General features: G+C 41.1%; 1 protein-coding gene across 3 annotated transcripts; it reads left to right on the forward strand.

Annotated features, from left to right (window-relative positions):
* Positions 1–316: 316 nt before the first annotated feature.
* On the forward strand, positions 317–20890 carry LOC124117688 (multiple epidermal growth factor-like domains protein 6). Of its 3 annotated transcripts, none has more exons than XM_048397044.1 (9): positions 317–419; positions 11635–11708; positions 12269–12385; positions 13919–14158; positions 14355–14534; positions 16219–16356; positions 16633–16770; positions 16981–17095; positions 17977–20888. In XM_048397044.1, the coding sequence occupies exons 2-9, from the start codon at positions 11657–11659 to the stop codon at positions 18092–18094; spliced, it is 1098 nt and encodes a 365-aa protein (XP_048253001.1). In that variant the 5' UTR covers positions 317–419; positions 11635–11656; the 3' UTR covers positions 18095–20888. The 3 variants fall into 3 exon arrangements, with proteins under 3 accessions (XP_048253001.1, XP_048253000.1, XP_048253002.1); XM_048397043.1 differs by lacking the exon at positions 317–419 and adding an exon at positions 9774–9886 and having other exon boundaries at positions 17977–20887; XM_048397045.1 differs by lacking the exons at positions 317–419; positions 16633–16770 and adding an exon at positions 9774–9886 and having other exon boundaries at positions 17977–20890.
* Positions 20891–26081: the final 5191 nt, after the last annotated feature.

Raw genomic sequence — 26081 nt, forward strand, 5'->3', positions numbered from 1 at the left:
TGGAATTTTGCTAAATGCGGCGTCAAATCAAACTCACTCACTCGCTCACAATCCATCAAGCTGACACGCCGTCATGTAACTGAATACCTGTTCACAGCAGTGTGAAACGGAACTCAATTAACCTTCAACAACTTGCGAGGAGATAACTGCTTCATCATATCAATGCGGATGATGAAATGATTAGATACTTCCTTACTGAAACTAAACCAACAAACTTCCTTAACTAGCATCTGACTCCAATACATGCGTCCAATGGCTGAGTTATTGTTTCCGTGTGCAATATATGTCCTGATAAGAAGGGAAAGGGTTAGTGGTTGGTTGATTTGCTCAAATTGAATGTAACCTGACCTACATGAACATGTCTGGTATTTGTCGTTACATTCACATGTAGAAGTATCGCGACTACCAATCGTATGTAGGTGAGTAATACCAACTTTTTCCAAATTTTCATTCGCAGCTGCTTTGACTGAAGACCCATAAAGATCTCCTTGTATGGCATACGCCGTTATAATGATTGAAGTTCATAGATAATTCTTTAATACTGACCCGTGAAGATCAGGGGTAGAATAGGTCTTCAGCAACCCATGCTTGCTGTAAAAGGCGACTATGCTTGTCGTAAGAGGCAACTAACGGGATCGGGTGGTCAGGCTTGCTGACTTAGTTGATGCATGTCATCGTATTCATATTGCGTTGATCGGTGCTCGTTATGTCAAACACTGGATTATCTGGTCCAGACTTGATTATTTACAGACCGCCGTCATACAGCTGGAATATTGCTGAGTGCGGCGTTAAACAACACCCCAACCAACCAAGTGTGGCACTGTCTCTACGTGGACTCTCTTAGTTGTGAGATAAATATGACTTCTTTTTTGAGCTATGACGTCAGTCTGGAATGCGTTGACGTCATGCTCTGAAAAGAAACGGTGCCCGAGAATTGCGGTCCCGTGGCTCTAGGTCTACCTTAAACTATTAAATTGATGTAGACGCTAAAATTCGCTTCTGAGGGTTTAATATTGACAGTTAATAAACGACTTGTTTGAACAAAACGCACTACTTCGTGTTGTTCGATATTTTGTACTGCATAAATTGCAAATTGGGCCACTTTTAAGTACCGATAAAAGTACCATGTGACGACATTCTGTATGTGTCAGCTTAAAGTAAACTGTGAGCAACACAATACTGCCTAAAATCCGCATGAGTGAGTGAGTTTGGTTTTACGCCGCTTTGAGCAATATTCCAGCAATATCACGGCGGGGGACACCAGAAATGGGCTTCACACATTGTACCCATGTCACTGGATTGTGTGAGGTTGTTCCCGGAACTGGACAGCTTCGCCCGAACGCAACGGTCCCCAACAGAACTCTGTGTTGCTGCACGTGGAATCATAGACTATGACGCGTGATCCGATTTCGATTGTAACGAGTCTCGTTATTGTCCTTGTCAAGTAAATGTCTTGTGTTCGTACCTCTGTGTTGTATGTTATGTGGGTCAGAAGACCTTACAATGGTGGCAGCGGTGTTGAAGCGTGAATTCATGAAAGAATTTTGAAGAAAGTGCTACTTTAAGGAGAAATTCAAGGAATGTGCTCTTCATCGAACTGTAACGTGAGTTTGTTCCATTTTGCCATTTTGACCTTGTGGTAGAACGTTTTCGTCTACTTTGTGATTGACTTTGAACATTTGAGCAAGAATACTAATCCATTCATCATGGCCGAAGGTGGTACACATCAAGAACATTCTGGTGATATCAAGCACTTCCGAATTCCTTTGTTTGATCCAAAACAGTCAACTTTTGCGAACTTTATTGAAAATGTGTATGAAGTAAAAGCTTGGGGTCTTAATTGGAACTCTGAGAAGAAGTTACGTGGTTTAGCTTTAGTACTTCCTGCAGGGTTTTGCTCACGGGTATTTAACGATATCCCTGACGATAACAAAGCTGATTATGCAACTCTGTAAAATGCTTTGATTAAAGAACTTGATAAGGCCCAAGAGCGTACTCAAACTGCTGCTAGGGAGTTCAGAGACATGTGTCAAAAACCCCATGAATCTATTGATGATTTTGCCCACCGTCTTCAGATCAAGGTTGATGAAGCATACCCCTCATTCGCAAAATCAAACAAAAGTGAACTTTGTGCTCAAAGAATGTTTGATGGCTTGTCTAATAAGAAATTGAGAGAACAACTGAACATTGCTATTTGTCAGCAATCTAAATCTCCAAAATTTGATGCTCTAGTAGATATAGCTAGACCTCTTGCGGGTGCTCTGTGTGAGGACAATGATAAGTCTGTGTTTCTTATCAAGTGTAATCATCGCAAGAAGCCAGGTCATAAAGAGCGACAGTGTTACAAAAAGAAACGAGATTTAGGTTCATCAAATAGTCACAGCAGATATTGTTTTTTCAAAATCAGCGGTAGCTGATGGTCGTGATTCAGGGTCAAGTGATAAGTCAAGGTACAGAAACTTTCGGTGTTATAACTCTCGAAAATATGGATATATTGCGACTAATTGTCCAGATAAATCACCGGTACACTGTGTTTCTTCAGATACCAATAGTAACTTTTCCCCAAATCCTCAAAATTCACCAACCAACAAAATCCGTCTTGGTAGCGAGTCTTTCACTGCAGTCATAGATAGGGGAGCGAGCGTCTCGTGCATAAGTGTGTCTTTGCTTAAGAGAGCTTTTCCAAATGGTGTTTGTCTAGAAGAGACAAAATCTAAATTGACTGATCTGTTTGGTTCTTTGTGCGTTATCGGTGTGTTCGATACAACTATACAGATTAGTGGTGATCTCTATGATTGTAGATTCCATGTGTTGGATGTTCGTGATGACCATTTGTTGCTAGGATGGGTCTTTATGTGTAGGTTTGAGGAGATAGTGTTGAAGCCGAAGGAAAAGTCAACCGACTTTAAAAATCTGGTTACTGATTGCAGTGTACACAAAGCTTATAGATGCATGTAGTACTAGGTGGCTTAACTCGTGATCATGTATTGGTGTATTTGGACGATGTGTTGGTCCATTCCCCTACAGCTGATGAGCATTTGAATACTTTGCGACAGGTATTTGAAAAAATTGCATCCACTGGTGTTACTTTGAAGGCAGACAAATGTTTCTTCTTCATGGAAAGTGTCCAATATCTTGGTTATGAGATTTCTGCTTCAGGTGTTAGTCCGGGTAAGAAAGGTTTAGAAGCAATCATGCAGTTTCCGGTTCCGACTTCGTGGGAAGAGGTTCGTTCGTTGGTAGGTCTTGCAACGTACTTTCAGAGGTTTATTCCAAATTTTTCAGATCTTATTATGCCTCTCAGTCGTATTGTTGAAAAGCGTGTCTACTGTTGGCAGTCGCCACATCAGGAATCTTTTGAAAGGCTCAAGTTGATCTTGACGTCTAACCCTGTTTTGCAACATCCTGATTTCAGGCGTCGCAATTCGTTATACAAACTGATGCAAGTAAGACAGGTTTAGCGGGAGTACTTTTGCAAGATGGCCATCCCATCAGTTATGCTTCAAAGAAACTTTCAAAAACAGAACGAAATTATTCCACTATCCACCGAGAAGCACTGGCGATAATTTGGGCTGTTAGAAAATTTCGACCCTATGTGTTGAGAACTGATCATAAGCCACTGACATACATTTTGACATCAAAATCTGAGAAATTCGCCAGATGGAGTTTAGAACTTTCTGAATACTCATTTGACATAGATCATATTCCAGGGAATGAAAACATTCAAAGTGATGTTTTGAGTCGTATGCCTGTTGAAGATGGAAGTGAATTGCCTGTATTGCTGTGACTAGAGGTCAAGATAAACAGGTCGGGGATAACCACCAATCGGCGTATAATAAGCCAATCGACGTATTATACGTCAATTGGCGTATATAACATACGCCGATCGACGTATGTGAAGACAATCACAGCGCAGGCCATGCAAGAACCAATATCCGACTGTGCGCTAGAGCGCCAATTGAAAGTGGCCAAATGCCCGCTTGCGACAGAAATGACAATTCACCCATTAAAACTAGAATTTGACCACACATGGCACACAAATACACCCCCCGTCAACTTACTTGCACACATATCAGGCTCAACGACAGTGTTATACTTCTGTTTGCTCAGTTTAATGCACATACACCGCTCAGTCGGACATCTGCAACGCCATGTTGCTCTGTACCGGAAGCAGTACTAAACGATAAAAGGAGATGTTGACTGGGAAATGAATGCACAAGCCCAAACAAACAATTTCTATGGAGGCCCAGTGGCTGGTCATAATTGAAGAAATCCGAATTACAAAATGAAATGGAAAATAAAACCGTTAAACAAATAAAAATTGAGGGGAAAATGGCATGGCAACAGTGTACACGAATATTACATGTTGACAACCATTGGTACAGAAAAAGAACGAGCAATCCGAGTGGTTAAGAATCGTTAGTAAAGGTGTATATAAAGCCATGTCATGATAGGAAGTGTGTCTGACTGCAACTAACCAGAGAGGAAATCATGGAACACCAGGAGGAGGCTAGTGGACAAGACAAAGATACCATAGAGGTGAGAGAAGACAGTAAAGTGCAAAGAAATAATGCATTAAACAGCACCTGATAATGGAAGCATAAATACACTTTTATAAACAAGACGTAGGAAGTATTGTCCAACCCTCACCCTTTCACATCCGGGCTTGGGACCGGCAAAGGCGGGTTTAAAGTTATTGCACATCACACAACACAATGAAGTATATCACAGTAGATTGCCACGAAAATATATCACAGATGACTCAGGGTACGCTAGTGTCACTGTCACTCCATATACACTGAGGAAGTAATATCACAGATGACTCAGGGTACGCTAGTGTCACTGTCACTCCATATACACTGAGGAAGTAATATCACAGATGAATCATGAAGGTACTGCATGTCAGTGGCGTGCAGGTCAAGCAGTTGAGGAACCTGTAAATACAGAAAATACATTTTAACAGATGCCGGAAACCTACAGACACAAAAAACGTCGACTAACACAGGCCAAAAAACCGACAGTGGTGAAACATCATCACACGGGACCAATGCCTACAACATTCGTGAGTGACGCCAAAAAGAAATCAAACACCCTCTGCTCCAGAAAGCGGACACTGATGAAGAAGGTATGATAACACAATGTAAAACATTACATATGTAAAGAAACACACATCAATATTAATGGCCATGTAAAAGCATACATTACCTGAAGTCTCAATCCATCACCTCCAGAAGGCCTGCCAGAATGTCGCTGGCATTACGGAGGAATGTGAGCAGCACAGACTTAGTGCCAGTCCTGCCATGGCGGTGAAAGTCCTTACGCAGAGATGCTGCCACATCCTTCGATCCAAGGTCCTCAATCTGATTGATTTCCGCTGTGACCATATCGACCAGTTCGGCGTTTGTCTTCTTGGTGATATCTTGCGACTTCTCACGGTCCCCTGCCAAAATGAAAACCCGTGGTAGCTTAACCACGCATCCCAGTTTCTGGCCTGACACAATGGCATTAACATACACAGATTTGTTGTTAACACACATTCCTGCAAACATACAGAGTTCAGAGTCCAGGGGCTGTCCTGAGAGGGACGTGTGCGGAACTGCACTTGCAGGCTTGGCCAGATACCCAGACTGTCGCACACGATGACGCCAGTGACGGATCTCGGTGTCCAGATTCGGATGATAGACATCATCGGTGTCGTCTGGGGCACCACCAGACATCTTAGACAGATGTGATCGGATCTGTAAATACAGAATTGATGTAATGCTGATGTGTGACAGTAAGAGTAAACATGAATACTACAAATTGAAATGTTTCAGGTAGACGAATTAGTGAGCCGGACGCATTCGGAGGCCTACCTACACATTGTGACGCCATCGAAACAAAATTGGTCTTATGGATCACATGAACTGAAAGCGAAGTACGACAAATTGCTCGTAAGTAAAGCAAATCAACCAGTAAACAGATGTATTATTTCCAGTCAACGTCAATCAAGTCATTGTGACATGTGACATATGCATATTAATATATTTTACAGATGAAACAACATGGACCCATGGAAACACAAGGGATTCCAGCACAAGCAACACCCGATGATGTGGTTACCGTCCCCTTCCCTTCCCCCACTAACAGGAAAACTACCACATCAGTTCATGCACAAACAACAGTGTCCATGTTTAGGCAATCGAGTGCCAATAAATGTGCCATTTGCCATATTGAAAGAGATGGTGATGGCGACACAGAAAAGGGACCATGGGGAGGATGTGATGCCCCAAATTGTGATTATTGGGTGCATTTCCTCTGTCAAGGTTACAGTGTATCAAAAAAACACCTCAGCATTATGAGAAAAATTCCATTCTACTGTGATAAGCACAGACACACAACACTCTAATAAAATTGCTACGAAACTGTTGTTATTGTTACTATTATTTTTATACATTTTCAAAGCCTGTGGTTTACTCATGAAGGGCCATTATTCAGGTGAATACAACTCTTGAAAATCCATGACAATATGCGCACAAACTGAAAACCGAGTGTCGGGAAATACGGAGTTCATTATTCAATGCCAATTAAACAGCAGTAACCTCCCCTTACATGGGGAATGTTGAACCTCAGCACAACAACACCACGCAGCTGTATAAGTATTGATCCTTAAACAGCAGTTATTCCCCCTACCTGTATATGTTAAAGCGGCAAGGAAATGAAAATTGATACTGTGGCTGTATAAATGTATTTCTACTGTTGTAAGGACAGTATGTACATATTCAGACGAAACCTTAACAATATATTGCAGTGTGTACCAACGAAATGACAACAAATGAATGGTGTGCGTAGTTTGTCATGATACATTACAAAAGTTTCATAATATGAATAATACATTCAATTGTAAAATTGCCATATCTGTCATCTAGTTAAACGTTGAGAGTTTTTCAAGTACCTTGGTTTGTGCGTTTTACTGTTTTGTCAGTATGAATTTCATTTTGTTCCATAGTTGCATAAAATCGATTAAGTGTTTCATAACGGGTTACTCGTCACGATATGGCTGAAATATTGCCGATGTGACGTAAAGCATTACCTCACTCACTCATAAAGGGTTATTACCTGGTCTAAGGTATCTATGTTGCGGCATATTCTCTGCCAGTGCTGTTCTGTGGGAAGTCCCGGAGGCATCCACATCTGTATGCGTCTGTTCTTGGCCTCTAAAACGAAATCTCCCCCTTCACCCCTGAAATCCTTCCCTGACGCAGACATAGACATATGCGATTCGATGAAGTCCTTCACCTCTGGTGGACAAGAGTACCTGACATGATGCTCCCGAAGTGTGAGTTCCTGGTACTGCGTCATGTGTAGGCCATAGAACAGGTCAGAGAAACGTGCATAGGATTCTGTAATCAATCTCTCATTTCCTCTTCTCATGCCACACCGGAAGAGAAAAAGTGCCATGATATATGTAAAGGTGACATCGGCCATGAAAAGGTAGTTCCTGTTCTTAGCACATGATAGCCATGAATGTAACAGAGTCACACTTGCCTGCCTGCCATGTTGCTTACACTCTCTGATAAATGGAACGAGAAGTTCAGCTCCCGTCCCCCACAGAAATATCTCCAGCATCTGCCATGCCTTATGATGATCCGTGGCATGTCGGCACGCGTCTTGGGCTCGAATTGTCCTGAAACCCAGCATGATGGCAAGATCTTTAAGGATGACATCCCACAATAACTTAAAACTTGCCTTTGCCATGTTGATTTCCATGTATCGGGGTCCTGGGAGCAATAAGATATTTCCGAACGTCCGGTGTTCCTGTGGATTGTGACATGGTTGGTTGTGGTCATCATCCAGATGCTTCTGTAAGTCAGACATGCCATGAATATCGGTGGCATTACAGATGGAACATGTGTAATGGTTGTCAATCACACGCGAAGCAAGGTTATACGGAAGGCCATCACATCCAATGACACACCATGATCTCGAAATTCCTACACCAACATCTTCCAAAATCCTGCGGAGCACAACCTCCATTGACATGTATGAACATGGATTTATAATGACGGGCTCACCTACCACTAGATCTGGGTGGAACAGTTCACCAGCCTCAACAATGTCATACTTGTTTGGTGTCCTATTTGATCTCACAATCCTGATCTTTGAAGTATCGTCATCCCGACTCACCGTGTAATGGGTGTCATCCATAGCTGTGGGTGGATCAGGCAGCACGGCACAATCAAAACTGTCACTCACGCCATCCGCACCTTGTTCTGCAAGGACTTTGTCCAACATTAAAGTTAGTACTTGTGTTCGGTAATGACGAAAGACATCCATAGACGGAGATATGAAAGAGGGTAGTGTGTTCTGTAGTGATATGACGTCATACGTCAACCAGTTGCATGGACTGAGATGGGGTGTTGTCTGCAACGTAGTGTCAGGTGGGAATATGTGTAGCAATGTCGTCACAACACTCACCATGGCTTTGGCGTCGTATCGGACTCTCCAATTCCTCGCCAGCACCTGATTATTGTCAAAAAATGTAATGATATCTCCTGCTGTGGGACATTTTACAGGCACTGCAGCTTGTTCGTTGATCCACTTTAGTATGGTTTGGTAAGAGCCAGATGGACTTGTCTTGGCCGACAGATTGCAGGCCACTTTACTGCCTGTCACATAATATAGTAACAGGTTCATGGCGAACGATAGCGGGCATATCACATTACTGTTCCTTGCACCATATATGAGTTCATAGGCACGAGCCAAATATGCATGTTTAGTGGCAGTACTATCACTATTCACATTCGTAAGTGATTGCAACAGAGCTACAACAACAGGGTTCTGTTGTGTCAACCACTCCTTGGCATCATACTTGCTCAGGTTATCGGGTTCCCTGTACTGGGATGACACAATCTGGCCGTCATGGTACAATTGTTGCTGTTGGGTGTTACCAAGTGCGACAGCAATTCACCGCAAATCGTCACTGGTGTAGACACCGGATTTAATACAACGTGCAACGTCGACAGCTGTGGGAAAGGTCTTATCAGATACATTTGGCAGATGGTTCAGTTCCACATAGTTAGCACATTCAGTGCACAAATTATTGTTTGTGGTTGACAGCCACCCATTTGTTCTCAAGAAAGTTATCACAGGTTGGCGGATTTTGCGCCATTTCAGTTTGTACACTTTAAAGGTTTTTTCTCCGACGAAATTGTCATGTTGTGTACACCCACATTCCATTATACATTCAATATGGCGTACTATTTATCTATATATATCAAGTGGATATCACAAATGTTATATCACAATGTACGTGAATTATCACAGTCAGTATTCACATAATTTCTATCACAGATGTTGAGTTTATCACAGTTTGACGGTGGTTTCAATCACAGATAATATTAGGCGTTCAGTATCACAGTTCAAAATACAATATATCACAATGTCAATCAGTACAATGATTATGTTCCTCCATACCCTTTCCTGTGCAGGAATTTGTAGTCAGACACACTTCCTATCATGACATGGCTTTATATACACCTTTACTAACGATTCTTAACCACTCGGATTGCTCGTTCTTTTTCTGTACCAATGGTTGTCAACATGTGTTATTCGTGTACACTGTTGCCATGCCATTTTCCCCTCAATTTTTATTTGTTTAACGGTTTTATTTTCCATTTCATTTTGTAATTCGGATTTCTTCAATTATGACCAGCCACTGGGCCTCCATAGAAATTGTTTGTTTGGGCTTGTGCATTCATTTCCCAGTCAACATCTCCTTTTATCGTTTAGTACTGCTTCCGGTACAGAGCAACATGGCGTTGCAGATGTCCGACTGAGCGGTGTATGTGCATTAAACTGAGCAAACAGAAGTATAACACTGTCGTTGAGCCTGATATGTGTGCAAGTAAGTTGACGGGGGGTGTATTTGTGTGCCATGTGTGGTCAAATTCTAGTTTTAATGGGTGAATTGTCATTTCTGTCGCAAGCGGGCATTTGGCCACTTTCAATTGGCGCTCTAGCGCACAGTCGGATATTGGTTCTTGCATGGCCTGCGCTGTGATTGTCTTCACATACGTCGATCGGCGTATGTTATATACGCCAATTGACGTATAATACGTCGATTGGCTTATTATACGCCGATTGGTGGTTATCCCCGACCTGATAAACGACGTGCTATTATTCGGAAAGCTCATGAATTGGGTTACTTTGGTGTAAAAAGAACATGGCAATTAGCACAGAAAGTTAATTCTTCAATTACTCAACGCGAGGTAGCTGAAATAGTGGAGAAATGTACTGTGTGTATAGAGGGTCAACATGCTATACCTAGATCTCCTTTAGGTGTTACGGTTACTGCTTCGCGTCCTTGGGAGGTTCTTCATTGCGATTTTGTTGGCCCACTTCCACGTTCGTCTTGTGGTTATGTGTATGTGTTTACATGTTTAGATGATCTGAGTAGGATGTTTTTCGCCTTTCCAGTTCGTACGGCGACGTCATCTAGTGCTGCAACAGTGTTGGAACGTCTGTTTTCCATATTTGGTCCGCCAAGGGTTTTACATATGGATAATGGCACTGTCTTTACATCCAAAGAGTTCAGTATGTTTACTTCCATTTGGGGAATTAGATGTAGTTATACTCCAGTTGCTAGACCACAAGCTAAACCAGTCGAAAGAGCTCACAGAACATTAAAAACTTCGTTAGTGAAAACAGCAGAGTGTGAGAAAACATGGGACAGAGTTTTGCCAGAAATTGTATTAGCACATAATGCGTTGATAAATCGCACCACTGGTTTTGCTCCGTTTTTTGTTATGTTTGGTCGTAACAGTTTGATTCACCAGTTAGTGTCAGACGATTTTTCTTCTGTGGGGGAGGAAATGGATTGCTGTGTAGAGTTATGGGATAAGTGTGTCGAATCTCATACATTAGCTAAATTACATCGTCAAGAACAGACATCTGAAAGAGTTTCATGGATGTTTAATGTTGGTGATCGTGTTGCTGTGAAAATATTAGGACATAAGTTCAAAAAACAGCATTTCAAGTCTGGATTTGTGATATCCAAGTGTTATGGTGAGTCCCTGCAAGTCAAGTCATCAGATCGTTCATCGAGAGAAACAGTCGTCGTAAGTGTTGATCAAGTCGTGCCAGACCTTTCTTGAGAGGGGAGGGATGTGAGGTTGTTCCCGGAACTGGACAGCTTCGCCCGAACGCAACGGTCCCCAACAGAAGTGTGTGGCTGCACGTGGAATCATAGACTATGACGCGTGATCCGATTTCGATTGTAACGAGTCTCGTTATTGTCCTTGTCAAGTAAACGTCTTGTGTTCGTACCTCTGTGTTGTATGTTATGTGGGCCAGAAGACCTTACAATTGTCAGGTCTAGACCTGATTATTTACAGACCGCCGTCATATAGCTGGACTATTGCTTAATGCGGCGTTAAACAACAAACAAACAAACAAACAGACAAACATAACAGGAATTTGAAGGCCCCAGGATCTGGGTGACAGACATTTGTCAGTATCTGAAAGATTACGTATTGTGAAAATATCTTTGCAATTGCTTTGAGCATTGTTTAAAACATATATTTGAGTGATATTTCTTTGACAGCACACCAGGATGCTTGAATTAAAGTATCATTTGGTTCTTCGTTTTTGTAGGCTCTACACGGACCATAAAGCAATGTGGCTGCTCGTTGTGTCTGAGCTGTATATGCTGTTTTCAGCAGCACTTGGTGAGATATAATATTTCATTTTGAACATGCATTTGATTCCACTGAAACAATTAAGCGGTCAAATGAAACAAAACATATTGTGTCAGGGTGTAACAATCTCATCACCAATGTTTCACGCGACAACGCGTATTTTCCGTTGGCGCCTCTTTCAATAAAGGGGGCTGTCAAGCCCAAGACCCGGGTTCGATTCCCGACATTGGTACAATGTGTGAAGCCCATTTCGGGTGTCCCCCGCCGTGATATTGCTAAAAGAGGCGTAAAAAATATACTCGCTCACTTTTTCAATATGATTGTATTCACTCATGTTTTACGTATATGCAAAATACAGATACCGTAGTTATGATAAGAAAGTATTATTTTTCGAATTTTCAACATTTTACCTAACTCCGAGCCGTCACGGAAATGCCACTCAGTCGGTTTCTGACCTTTGCAAGTGGCTGTAACTATATTAACAGCATTACAATGATGCGGCCTATACTATGGACACGTAGTTTTGAAGGAAGGGGGAGTAACTCATTTTGTATTTTGGATTTGAACTGATGCTATTTTTGTTGTTGCAGCTGGAGAATGCCATTGCTTCAATGCAAGTGCCTGTACGGCGTCCCCGGCCACTACTTGTGGCTATGAGGTACATGGCGGATGTATAAAGGGATGGTTCGGTCCAACATGCCAGAAACGTGAGGAGGAGTATGCAGTGAATATTCGTCAAAGAAAGTCATTTTCATCATTATTACACAATATGCTTACCTCAACCTACGAATCTCAGAGTGTATCGCCTGGCGAATATGCCGTTTCATGTCACCTCAGTGTAAATTAATACAAATGAGATACCAGTTGTATTCGGTGTTTTTAGTTAAGTGGGGTTAGCTTAATGACAGTAGGCTGTATATGTGGATTTTAGGTCTCTGACTATCTAAAGTAAATTAGTCCGTGTGTTTTTAGTTAAGTGGGGGTAGCTTAATGACAGTAGGCTGTAAATGTGGATTTAAGGTTCTCTGACTATCCAAAGTAAGTTATTCCGTGTGCTTTAGTTAAGTGGGGTCAGCTTAATGACAGTAGGCTGTATATGTGGATTTGAGGTCTCTGACTAAAGTAAGTTAGTCCGTGTGTTTTTAGTTAAGTGGGGTCAGCTTAATGACAGTAGGCTCTAAATGTGGATTTAAGTTCTTTACCTAACTGTCCAATGCAAGAAACTTCTTCGTGTTAGTTAAGTGGAGTTAGCTTAATGACTGTCGACTATAGATGTTGATTTAGGTTCTCTGGCTTACTGTCCAATGCAAGGTATTTCCTGTTTCTAGTTAAGTGGAGTAAGCTTAATGACCGTCGACTGTATATGTTGATTTATGTTCTCTGGCTGTCTAAAGTACGTTACTCCTTCGTTGTAGTTATTGGAGTCAGTGTAATGACAGTTGGCTGTACATTATTGAATAAGGAATGAATTTCTTGATTCTATTGCGATACAACAGATGAACCTTGGGGTTAATCTAATACATGTTTCAAATTTAAGATATATTTACAGTATAATAATTACATGCTTTCCCATGTACGCTGACTAAAGCAAGTTATTTCGAGTGATTAGTTGAGTGGAGGCTGTACATGTGGATTTAGGTTCTCTGGCGTACTATCCAAAGTAAGTTTTTCAATTGTCTAGTTAAGTGGAGTCAGCTTAATAAGTGAGTGAATGAGTGAGTTTGGTTTTACGCCGCTTTAAGCAACTTTCCCACATAAATCACTGTTGGGACACCAGAAATGGGCTTCATACAATGTATCCATGTCGTGATTCGAACCCAGGTCTTCGGCGTGACGAGCAAACGCTTTAACCACAAGGCTATCCGACCGCTCCGTCAGTTTAATTAACCGCGGCTGTATATGTGGATTTACATAAATGTAAGATCGTCCTTATTAAATGTATGCCTGGGCGTTAGATGGTAAGGATGCCAAGAGAAATATGTCTGAACTGAGAGTTACTGTCATTTGCAGTTTTTTAGTTTGTCCATGACTTAGGAGTGGTAGGGTTTTACGTTCATTCTTGTTTTTGTGCAGATTGTTTATCAAACACTTTCGATTACCATCGTAACGCAAATTATATCTACACGGTCCTCTGGTTCCTAACCTTTTTATCACACGACTTAACAAAATGTTTCTAATATACATGTAACCTAAATTGATAATACATATACGTATTTATATAGTTAACTGAATGTTGTCAGAAAACGTTGCACTGAAGAAGCCGGCGGCTCAGACCTCTGTCTGGTACGAACCTTATGAAACGTCCCGGCCACTGAACCTGACAGCGGACTACGCGGTGGATGGATTAGTTTCAACTCACGTAAATGACAGTCCATGTGCTCACACTGACACTGGAGACATGACACCTTCATGGAAAGTATTGCTCAATACAAGCAGCTCTGATAGAATCCACCACATGAAATTATATCTTCGCAATACATGTAAGTACTATAGAAGTTAATATGAAGAATTAAAAATACAGAACGTGAAACTCTTGGTTATTTAGATAATAATGTTTCCATTTAAAGTGTATACAAAAAGTGACATTAGCAAACAAATATGTGCAGCACTTCTTCAAAACGACTTTCATCAAGATACGGCATTGATCATAACTCTACTAAATCTATACGACGACAGGGCCAGGTCGAAATAGGGGCATGCAGATTCTGGTGGACAACCAGACGTGCTACAATTGGTCATCAACCGAAGGACCTCATGATGTCACTGACGTCACCTGCAGACAACCACTGTCAGGAAACACAGTTATCATACGGACACCACAGGAGTATCTCACTCTGTGTGAGGTGCAGATATATGGTATGTACCCTCACTTAATCCAGATAGATTGCACTTACATGAGAAGTATTTCATATTAAACATACCAACATTCGAAACAACGGCACCCTTGGGAAATGTTATTATGCCTAGAGCAAAATAAAAAAATGCTTGTAAACTTAAAAGTGTCATGAAAAATACATCATTTGGTATTGCCGCTCTTGTAAGTCAACAAGCCTTTTCGGTTCAGCAATCCTTTTAGAACATATCCTCGTTTCGTCTGCGCAAGTGTTTGACATGGAAGCTAAATACGTGTACATTGAATTCATATAGATCTGCTGGTTGGCACTATAACTATGAAATTTCAAGCGGTTAGATATGCATGTCTGGACAGGAGACAAGTAAAACCGGACGAGCGACTTCGGTCAAAACGCCCTAATTGGCATGGACATAAACAGCCTTAAACTCCATATATCTCTCTTTAAAAATAATAATTATGTTGCACGACATGATAAGACGCCACACGTTTGTGTTTTGAACAAACTCTGTATCTTGGCAATTGTTCGCATGCTGTTTTACTTGCAAATAAAAGCGACAAAACACTTTTAATAATCATAAGAAATGTCTGTTAAAAGCAGAGTACTCTGTACGATTCCGACTATATCATTAACATGTCTTTATAAAATTACTATCAAATAGGTATGCCGCGGCCAGGTGATCGAACCACCGATCTTCTACTCTCAGGGGGGGCGGTCGAGTAGCCTAGTGGTTAAAGCGTTCGCTCGTCACGCCGAAGACCCGGGTTCGATTCCCGACATGGGTACAATGTGTGAAGCCCATTTCTGGTGTCCCCCGCCGTGATATTGCTGGAATATTGCTAAAAGCGGCGTAAAACCATCCTCAGTCAGTCAGTATACTCTCAGGAGGCGGTTACATATGCTATAAAGACAATGTTTTGTTTGTTTGTCGGTTAACGCCAAACTCAGTAATATTCAAGCTATATGACAGCGGTATGTAAATAATCGAGTCTGGACGAGACAATCCAGTGATTGACATCATCAGCATCGATCCACACAATTGGGATACGATGACATGCATCAACCAAGTCAGCGAGCCTGACCACCCGATTCCGTGAGCCGCCTCTTACGACAAGCATAGTCGCCTTTTACGGCAAGCATGGGTTGCTGTAGACCTATTCTACCCCGGATCTTCACGGGCCTATAAAGACAATGTTATGAATATACAAGTCATATTTTAAACTGTTACTGTATCACGTTATTTAGAAACATTGTAGATCATTTCCATGGTTCACTGTGACTATTCTGAATTTGAAAACCAATACAAATCCCAGAGTCATGTATGCATGGTATTTATGTAAATGACAAGTGTGAAATGAAAGTGAACGTTGTGTTATGCCAATGGCAGCAATATTCCAGCTCATCACAATAGTCTGTAAATAATTAAGTCTTGTGAACCATGGTAGTGATCAACTCAATCGAGTTGCGATGACACACAATCAGCTTATTCACAGATCGGGATCACCCATATCCCATTTTGGTGATGAGTACTTACGAGGAACATTGGGTGCTGGGGACCCAATCTCTACAAGTTACTGCTACACGAGAGTGAGGGAGAATGGATTTACACCTCTTTGAACACGATATCAGTGTGTATTTCAGTGTTAATGGTACACATATAAGGTGAAAATATCGCCTTTGTTTTATAGTTTGCAGTGACGGCTGGTTTGGTGATGATTGTGGCAGACAATGTCACTGTCGGGACAACATGGACGTGTGTGACAAGATCTCTGGAAGCTGCTCTAGTGGATGCACTCCTGGATTCATCGGTGCAAATTGTCAAACACGTACGTACATGTAATGTATTTAGTCAGAATAACCAATGAAAGCAGGGGCAGTGTAGTTTTACCGAAAATGAAAAACAAAATATAGAACAAATTCGCTTTTATTCGAATTGCCAGAAGTACAGTAAAACATAAAAACAAAATGAGTAGTTTTGAGTTTTGCTTATGATATACTCGACTTAGGGAGTGTGGATTTACACCTCTTTGAACAATAAATGATTGTGTATTTCAGCGTTTAACGTACACACGTGAGGTGAAAATCTCGCCTTTGTTTTATAGTTTGCTGTGACGGCTGGTTTGGTGATGATTGTGGCAAACAATGTCACTGTCGGGACAACATGGACGTGTGTGACAAGATCTCTGGAAGCTGCTCTAGTGGATGCTCTCCTGGATTCATCGGTGCAAATTGTCAAACACGTACGTACATGTAATGTATTTAGTCAGAATAACCAATGAAAGCAGGCCTAGTGTATTTTTCCGACATGACAGAAGTGCAGTACAATCCCAAAAGAGGATGAGTATTGGCTGCAAAGTCATAATACGGTTTATTGTGTAATTGGAAATAGTTTTCATGTAAACGCTCCTACATGTGTGTATTTCAGTTAATTCCCAATGATGTATTTTCAGCCTCTGCTAGAAAGAATAATCAGCCAGCTTCTAACCTCATAACACTAGCAGTGGGTGCCTCAATTGGGGTTGTGACAATGATCATTGTGCTGGTGGCTTCTCTATACATCAGACGGTGAGTAATATGTTTATTTCAGTACATACATTTCAAGACATACAGTGAAGTTGTGAAGCGTTCTTAACTGTAACTTTCATCATTTTCCCAGGGAGCGCGGGGCACGGCTGGCCCAGTCGTCTAAGGCGCCGCGATTCGCTGTGCAGTTGCGTCCCTTTGGCGCGTTAGAAACCTATGATTGTTGGTTCGAATCCCGGTTCGCCCCGACTATATTTCTAGGTTTGTCAGCACCATACCTGTACTCGTGGGTTTCACTGAAATGGTAAACGTCTGAGACTTGCATCACTTCGGGCTTTCCTCCCACGCTGTGATATAACTGTAATACTGTTAAAAGCGGTGTTAAACCCATCTTGCTCACTCACTCAGACACGTACACCATGCGCTTCTCAACTACAGAATAGCCACTATAACTATTGTTTCCACTATTTGTCGACAAATTAGATATCAACGTATTAGTTCCTGGTGTATTTCTTTTCAAACAGCTATACCAATTCAGTTTTCCCATTGGAAATTGGGGCATTACAGGTCCATTATTTAGATTTGTGTATAATTAAATCTTTTTCGCAAGGGACCAATGTATAAACAAATAACACCTAGCACGTATTAGCAATAATCTAATACAACATGTATAGAATTAAGAAATGTGTTGTGAATGTGGTCCGATTGACAGAATTGAAGTTGTTGATTTAAAAGTGTTCTTATTTGTGTGATGAGTATTCGAATAAATGTTGTCAGCAACAATCCATCCATCCAGGGTATTTCTGGTTTTCGTTATCGGCAAGGGAAAGAAGATGATCAAGTTTCACAAAATAGTTCCCATTTTTCAAATAGTAACCAACACATTGAAATTTTAATATATTTTTTACTTTCGCATGTTTCAGCCTGAAGATGAAAATAAAAGCGTTAGAAAAGAAACGTGAAGAACCATACGTCTCTCTGGATGAAGCAACACGGGCACAATCATCAGAAACGTGTTATTCACAGCTAGCTGATGCTTGATATGTTCCCTGAGATAATACATCTGTACGATAAATGTTTTGAAACGAATTCATTGAATATTGAATGAATCCACAAAAATCACTTATTCTTTTTTACGTTACGTTCTTGTATGTGGTATGTATCGTTTACACTTCATAGAATGAAAGTGACAAAACTCTTTCCATTATCATATCTGGTAAAAGCAGAGTCAATTGTACGATTCCGACTCTATCATGTGTTTGGGTTGCTATGACATTGTGACACTGTGTTGGCGAACACATGCAAAGCCAAGTCAATTGTTCATCTGACAAAAAACATGGGAACATATGGTACACGTCAAAACAGGGGATTGCATTTTGTCACTGGGGCGTCAAATTTAGGAAATGTCCTCCACATTTATATCATAAAACGTTTTGAAAGCTTTACTGAGGCCGTGAATGTTGATGTCTTGATCAAACAAATTAAAGCAAGAGTCACATGATGCTCTTTGAAATCTTAGTAGAACAGTCATGCCAGATTGTGACTCAAAAGTTGCAAAATGTAAACCCCAAAGGCTGGAGCTGCTGGACTGTTGCTCGTCATAAAGTGAAAGGTGACTGTTGGAAAGTTGAAGTCATCCCTCTTGTCGTCATAGTCTTGTGGATAGTTTTGGTCACTCTGAGGTTTCATGCCTATCGTTGGTCTCCTTCATTTCTAGTTCAGGTGGGTAGATTAGTGGAAGGGAATTGGCTATTTGACTGTTATTGAACGTTATCCCCTGAAGCTTACCTTAAACCTCTTGGCCAAATAACCTTGTTTTGACTTTGCCAATCCGAGCATAGTTTCCGATTCATATGCATAATGGAACAGATCAGGTAGAAAGGGAGCACCTTCCTGTTCAATTGTCTTATCCCCAAATTACACGGTGATGTCATCAATGAGGAAGTCCAGTATTTCAGACATTGTCTTCTCAGTTCCACTTCTCTCAATGTCCTACTTATAATAACCAAAAGTCAAGAACCAAAGGGTGTAGTTTATAAAATTGACTGTAACTGTGGACAGTCCTACGTAGGTGAAACATCCAGCCTCATCAACACCAGAATCACAGAGCACAAAACTTCAACCATCAAATCAGACAGTAAATCGTCCATTTCGGACTAAATCAGCAACTGCCCCAATCACATCAACTTGGAAAATGTCCAAATACTCTCCAACAACCTTCATGACTTCACTAAAATAAAACTAACAGAGGCAGTCCACATTTGCTGCAACAAGCCATCAATCAACAGAAACTCATTAACTCATTAAGCAATAATCATCCCACCTATGTATACTTATCCTGTTTAATTGGCTCCCTGTCATATTGTCTTTCCGATCATGTTCTTACAGCATTATCCCTATGTTGTCATTACTGAACCTACTCATGTTAATCTCTCTCTTGTTTGCTATTTTTGTTACTGTTAATCCTCCACATACTATATATATTCTGTACTTAAGAATGTACATAATTCAGTCTTGCTTGACAACGGTATAAGGATGTATACCGAAACGTCGCCTTTACAGTAATTAAAAAAGTTGTTATCAATAAATTGTGTCAGTTTGTCATCGATTTCTAACGAAATAACGATTTCTGATGTGGTCGTTTAATTGATCGACACTCATTTCATCTTGTCTTATCAAGGATCAAAGTATACCAACACATGATTCCAAAAGTATACATATTTCTCTACCATGTAAAGCTATATGGTATTGTGGATGACATTTAGAAGCAGTAACGATTGAAACATAACACTCACAAAAACGTGTACTTTCTGCTATCAACTTTTGCCCTGACCCCAACACCTAAAAACATTCCTCTTTATCACTGAACGCCAAAGCTCCATAAGAATCCTTACAGAAAGAGATATTTGCTGTGTCCAGCAAAAGTACTACCAAATCTCTGCCTCACACTCAACGATAATCCCTAATACAATAAAGGAATGACAACGCAGAATGTATTTGTGACAAGTGAAATCAATATTTGTTATTTTGATAACTACCTCTGACCCCCCCTTTTGGAGTGTTCTAATTACAAGGCAGCATACCTTCGTCTCCAAGTATGCTTACGCGTTCCAAAAGACCGCCGTTTAAATGGGTTCTTGTCGTCATGGTAGAGCGCATCAACTTGCAAAACAGTAGATTGATCTACTAAATGTCTACAGCGTATTAAATATACATACGATGATAAATGATTAAACGTGCATCAGCTTCATGTGTATTACCTTAATGTGGGAGGGAATCCCAAAGAGACGCAGTTTCTAGTCACAGACCTGTATGATACTGACAAAAACATCGCAGTAAAGGGGAATGTGAAATTGGAACAAACGATCTTGGCATTGCTAAAGGACACAACCTCGTACCACAGGAGACATTTTCGCACATCCAATCATCATTTGCCCATAGAAACCGGCTGATTGGGAGGGTTACTGAGAGAAGACTGTGTCTGCACATTATGCAATTTATCTGCTGTTGGAGACGAAGTTCACTATCTTTTTCGGTGTGAAGCACTTCTCCAACAACGACTTCTTTACATCCCAAAGAATTGCTATATCTGGCCAAATATGTGTAAATTGCGTAAAACGACATCCCCTAAAATATATCCACTTTGAAACATCTGTCCAGATCCATCGTACATTTGAACACATAATTACGTTAAGGTGTCTAATTTTATTTATTTTATTTTATTTTATTTTGATATTTGTTTTATTGAGGCTTGTTACCATCTTGATCTGCATTGCATATTATATGTTGTATATATATATATACTCTTGTACCACCTTTGGTGGTTTTTCAGAGAAATAAAACAGAACTGAACTGAACCGTTGTTATGACACCGCAAATCTCGGTGAAATTTTTTGTGCATACTAGAGAGAGTTATTTTATTAACGTGTCACGTGTTACAAAAGAGAGATATATACATGTTCTTTGGCATATTAAAAAAGTAACACCCAGCCATTAGGCTTATGAGACACAATAAAACACTATATACATTATATACTATAAAATACATTGACAATAATATTTACATGTTTAGCTAAATGCCTAGCTAGATGATTGCTTACGTATAAACATCATTAAAAGTGTACTGGCTAACAAAGGCTGAATTTCTTTACATTTTAAAATATAAATGAAAGCGTCATAAACGCTAATATTTTCAAATAACGGATTTACAACAATATATTCTGTAAGTAAAATACTTCTGAGATCATCATATAAAGGACATAACATTAAAAAGTGAAATTCATCTTCGACAAACTTTTGATGAACAAGTTTAAAACAGTGCGGGCAGATTCTATTTTCTAAAACGGTTGGTGGAGTTGTAAAACGTGCTGCAGGGGTAAAGATCCAGATCTAAAACTAGCTAAAATGCGACGGTGGTCCCTGTATTTAATACTTAAAACATAAGGAGCAACAACTTTACGATCATGAAATTGCCTGTAAGTTCTTAGTTTATTACCATTAACGTTACGTTTATCGTTCCAAAGCTCTGTTCATCTTTGTTTATGAGAACGTTTTTAATATGGGCAATTTTCTTCTGTCGGGACATTGGAGCAGTTAGAACATCACAGATAATAGATATTAAGCTTACAGGCAATTTTAACAACTTTAGTACCCCATGAACGTTTATAAGACTTAGGCATAGTAAACATTTTCTTAATCAAATCATTACAAGTACTGTTGTTAATCTTGTTGTACAGTCTAAAAACATTAACATGTAATTTAACAAACGGGGAGGAGAGACCCATGTCTCCATTAGTGGCTATATACTTACAGGATTGATCCAACCTCTGTGATGTGAGCTGCAATTGTCAAAGCCAGCAACCTGACAAGAATGAGAGCTCTGCGGACTGGAGGGCTCTTGATTACCCGAACAATGGTAGAAGAACCATCACCTGTAAAGTAAAAAACGTAACGTAACTACGCTATAGGAAGAACTTTTATCATATACTTCAGTGTGAACGAGTATGCTGCAGTTGAGAAAAGTTATATTTTCATTGCAGTGAACAGATGTTACGTTCTCGTCTCCCAATAAAAGCTGTGCAGATGAAGGATGAAATAGCCATTAATCCACTAGTTATTGACGTGATCCATATCGCAACTGCATCGGGAAACGCAGCTCTATTGAATGTACTTCCCGGTTAGAAACTACAATTACGATTCTGTTAGCATATGCTGTTTTTGAGATTCAGTGTCGAAAAGAAGCTAACATATTTACCTGTCAGCTATGAAACGTTATGACGTCATTACTATAGTGGCCTCATATATAGACATTTAAATTTGTGGTTTTTCAACAGGTTTCAAATAAAGCTTTTAACCACTTTGCTCTTGCGTGTAACATTAACCTCTAAATAACACATCATATAAGACTTAATTTCTACTCAGTTCATTTCTTATTATATCACAAAAGTACGTCAGTGCAATACCGGTGTTCCAACTCATACCATTCAGATGTCACATGACCCGTGAAGATTCCGGGGTAGAATAGGTCTTCAGCAACCCATGCTTGCCGTGAAAGGTGACTATGCTTGTCGTAAAAGGCGACTAACGGGATCGGGTGGTCAGGCTCGCTGACTAGGTTGATGCATGTCATCGATCCCAATTGCGTGGATCGATGCTCATGATATTTATCACTAGATTGTCTGGTCCAGACTCGATTATTTACAGACCGCCGTCATATAGCTGGAGCATGTGCTTCGAAATGTATGAGCTTTGAAGAAGTCGTGACGTGACCTGTGACCTTTGACATTACGCATGAAGGTTAAGTTCAAGGGGTAGTGGAAAGTTACTGTTTGTTTGTTGTTTAACGCCACACTCAGCAATATTCCAGCTATATGACGGCGGTCTGTAAATAATTGAGCCTGGACTAGACAATCCAGTGATTGACATCATGAGCATCGATCCACGTAATTGGGATATTATGACATGCATCAACTAAGTCAGCGAGCGAGTTATTTTTCGTATCGAACATGTAACGTTATGCATGAGAATATATAACTGATTACCCGACGCAACATATTCCAATGGGCGTTAAAGGCAAAACAGCGTTGAGAATCATATGAATGGAATAGAAATCCATCTGACATACCATGTCTTTCGGATTTGGGGCGCCGTGATATTGCTGGAAAATTGCTCAAAGCGGCGTAAAACCAAATTCACTCACTCACTCATTCGGATTTTAGGCAGTATTGTGTTGCTCACAGTTTACTTAAAGCTGACACATACAGAATGTCGTCACAGGGTACTTTTATCGGTACTTAAAAGTGGCCCAATTTGCAATTTATGCAATACAAAATATCGCACAACACGAAGTAGTGTGTTTTGTTCAAACAAGTCGTATATTAACTATCAATTTTAAACCTTCAGAATGGAATTTTAGCCTCTACATCAATTTAATGGTTTTAGGTAGACCTAGAGCCACGGGACCGCAATTCTCGGGCACCGTTTCTTTTCAGAGCATGACGTCATGGCATTCCAGACTGACGTCATAGCTCCCAAAAGAAGTCATATTTATCTCACAACTAAGAGAGTCCACGTAGAGACAGTGCCACACTTGGTTGGTTGGGGTGTTGTTTAACGCCGCACTCAGCAATATTCCAGCTATATGACGGCGGTCTGTAAATAATCGAATCTGGACCAGACAATCCAGTGTCTGACATCATGAGCACCGATCAACGCAATTAGGATACGATGACATGCATCAACTAAGTCAGCAAGCCTGACCACCCGATCCCGTTAGTTGCCTTTTACGACAAGCATAGTCGCCTTTTACAGCAAGCATGGGTTGCTGAAGACCTATTCTACCCCTGATCTTCACGGGTCAGTATTAAAGAATTACCTATGAACTTCAATCATTATAACGGCGTATGCCATACAAGGAGATCTTTATGGGTCTTCAGTCAAAGCAGCTGCGAATGAAAATTTGGAAAAAGTTGGTTTGCATTCCTAGGGTTGTTCTACAAACTTATCAGGCTGTCCGGGCTACTATTACAGTGTAATCAACCGATTGGTCAGAAAACACGGTCAAACCAATGCTGTGAAGGGCATTCCACGGCCAACACGACCTCCTGTCACGTCACCACCTGAAGACTGCACTGCTTCGATTAGCACAGCGACAGCAAGAGGTCCACCCTGAAAAGACAATGAGTGAGTGAGTGAGTGAGTTGGGTTTAACGCCGCTTTCAACAGTATTCCAGTTTTATCACGGTGTGTCAGCTTAATGTGGGAGGAAAGCCCGAAGTAATGCAGCTCTCAGACGTTTGCCACTTTGGTGAAACCCACGAGCACGGGTATGGTGCTGACAAACCTAGAAACATAATCGGGGCGAACCGGGATTGGAACACAATCATAGGTTTCTTGAGTGCCCAAGGGACGCAACTCTGCACAGCGAATCGCGGCGCCTTAGACGACTTGATCACCCATGCCCCCGAAGCGACAATGACTACCCAATCGACGTCAGTCCACAAGATACATTGGAACCGATTGAGAGCAGCAGGAATGACTTCCAGGAGAGTCATTAAGATTCCGTTTGGCATGAGACCCGTGAAAATTCCAGGGTAGAATAGGTCTTCAGCAAACCATGCTTGCCGTAAAAGGTGACTATGCTTGTCGTAAAAGGCGACTAACGGGATCATGTGGTCAGGCTCACTGACTTGGTTGATGCATGTCATCGATCCCAATTGCGTTGATCGATGCTCATGATATTAATCACTGGATTGTCTGGTCCAGACTCGATTATCTACAGACCGCCGTCATATAGCTGGAATATTGCTGAGTGCGGCTTAAAACAACAAAGCAACCAACCAAACGTTTGGCATGATGTTTAGTACGACGGGTTTGGAATCCCTGCGAATCTGGCGGAAAATTCATTGGTCGGCCGAAAGGAGGTTCCTGTTCCATGGACGAGTGAGGGTTTAGGGGTTTAGGTTTAGGGGTTTGTACGATATGGCAGGCTCGGTAATTATTTAGAGGTATAGCTGGACCTGGTCACTACACAAGGCAACCCAACAGGTAATCAGTACGTTCGAGGTGTCTTTGAACCAGTTGTTGGCCCCCATTTCGACAACTACCAACTCGGTACAAGACCATCTTCCTGAGGCAAGGGCGTTAACTGACTATAACTGACCCTCGCCGAACTAGGCTGGAATTCCGCAATCCAATCAAAATCGGCTAGTTGGGCAAGGTTGGAAACTGGATTTTTAAAGTCAGTTAAGGCCCTTGCCTCGCGAAGATGCTACAAGACCTACTTTCAGGACAATACTGTAACGCTTCAGTACCGGCCTGCCTTGATTCAAAACAAATCTGAATCCACGGGATCACATTTCGACTTTTTAATTAATACTAGATAGTTTTCATAAGGGGCCATAACAAGGGCAGTATGTACGAGGGGTGTTCATTAAAGATTTCCCCTGACCCACTTCCGATGGACCTAGTGGAATGAAACTTGGCATAGGTATTAGTCCTTCTCCACATAGGAACCACCAAGATTTACACACTTCTCCCATCGTTTTATGCAACTATGGAGACCTCGTTTGTAAAAGCCCTCATTTTGCGTCTCAAACCAGGACTTGACTCCAGAAATCAGTGTTTCATCATCTGTGAAACGTTTTCCCTTTTTTGACTTCATGGTTGGAAAGAGGTGAAAGTCAGATGGTGCAAGGTCAGGAGAGTAAGGAGGATGTGGATGGATTTCATAGCCACGGGACCGCGCTTCTGTCTGGGCAACATGAGAGTTGTGTACTGGAGCATTGTCTTGCAGGAGACGGACACCCTTGGTCAGCATGCCACGCCTCTTAAGCTTGATAGCGTCCCGCAATTTCCGCAGCAGTGAAGCATAATAAGCTCCTGTAATTGTGGTACCCTTTGCCAAGAAATCCATCATCACTACTCCGTGCTGGTCCCAAAACACCGTGAGCATGACCTTGCCTGCAGAGGGTTGGACACGTGCCTTCTTTGGGGGTGGTGACTCCACATGCTTCCATTGCATCGACTG

This window comes from Haliotis rufescens, unplaced genomic scaffold (assembly GCF_023055435.1).
Source record: "Haliotis rufescens isolate VD_foot unplaced genomic scaffold, xgHalRufe1.0.p SCAF_16, whole genome shotgun sequence".
NCBI classification, from domain to species: Eukaryota; Metazoa; Mollusca; class Gastropoda; order Lepetellida; family Haliotidae; genus Haliotis; species Haliotis rufescens.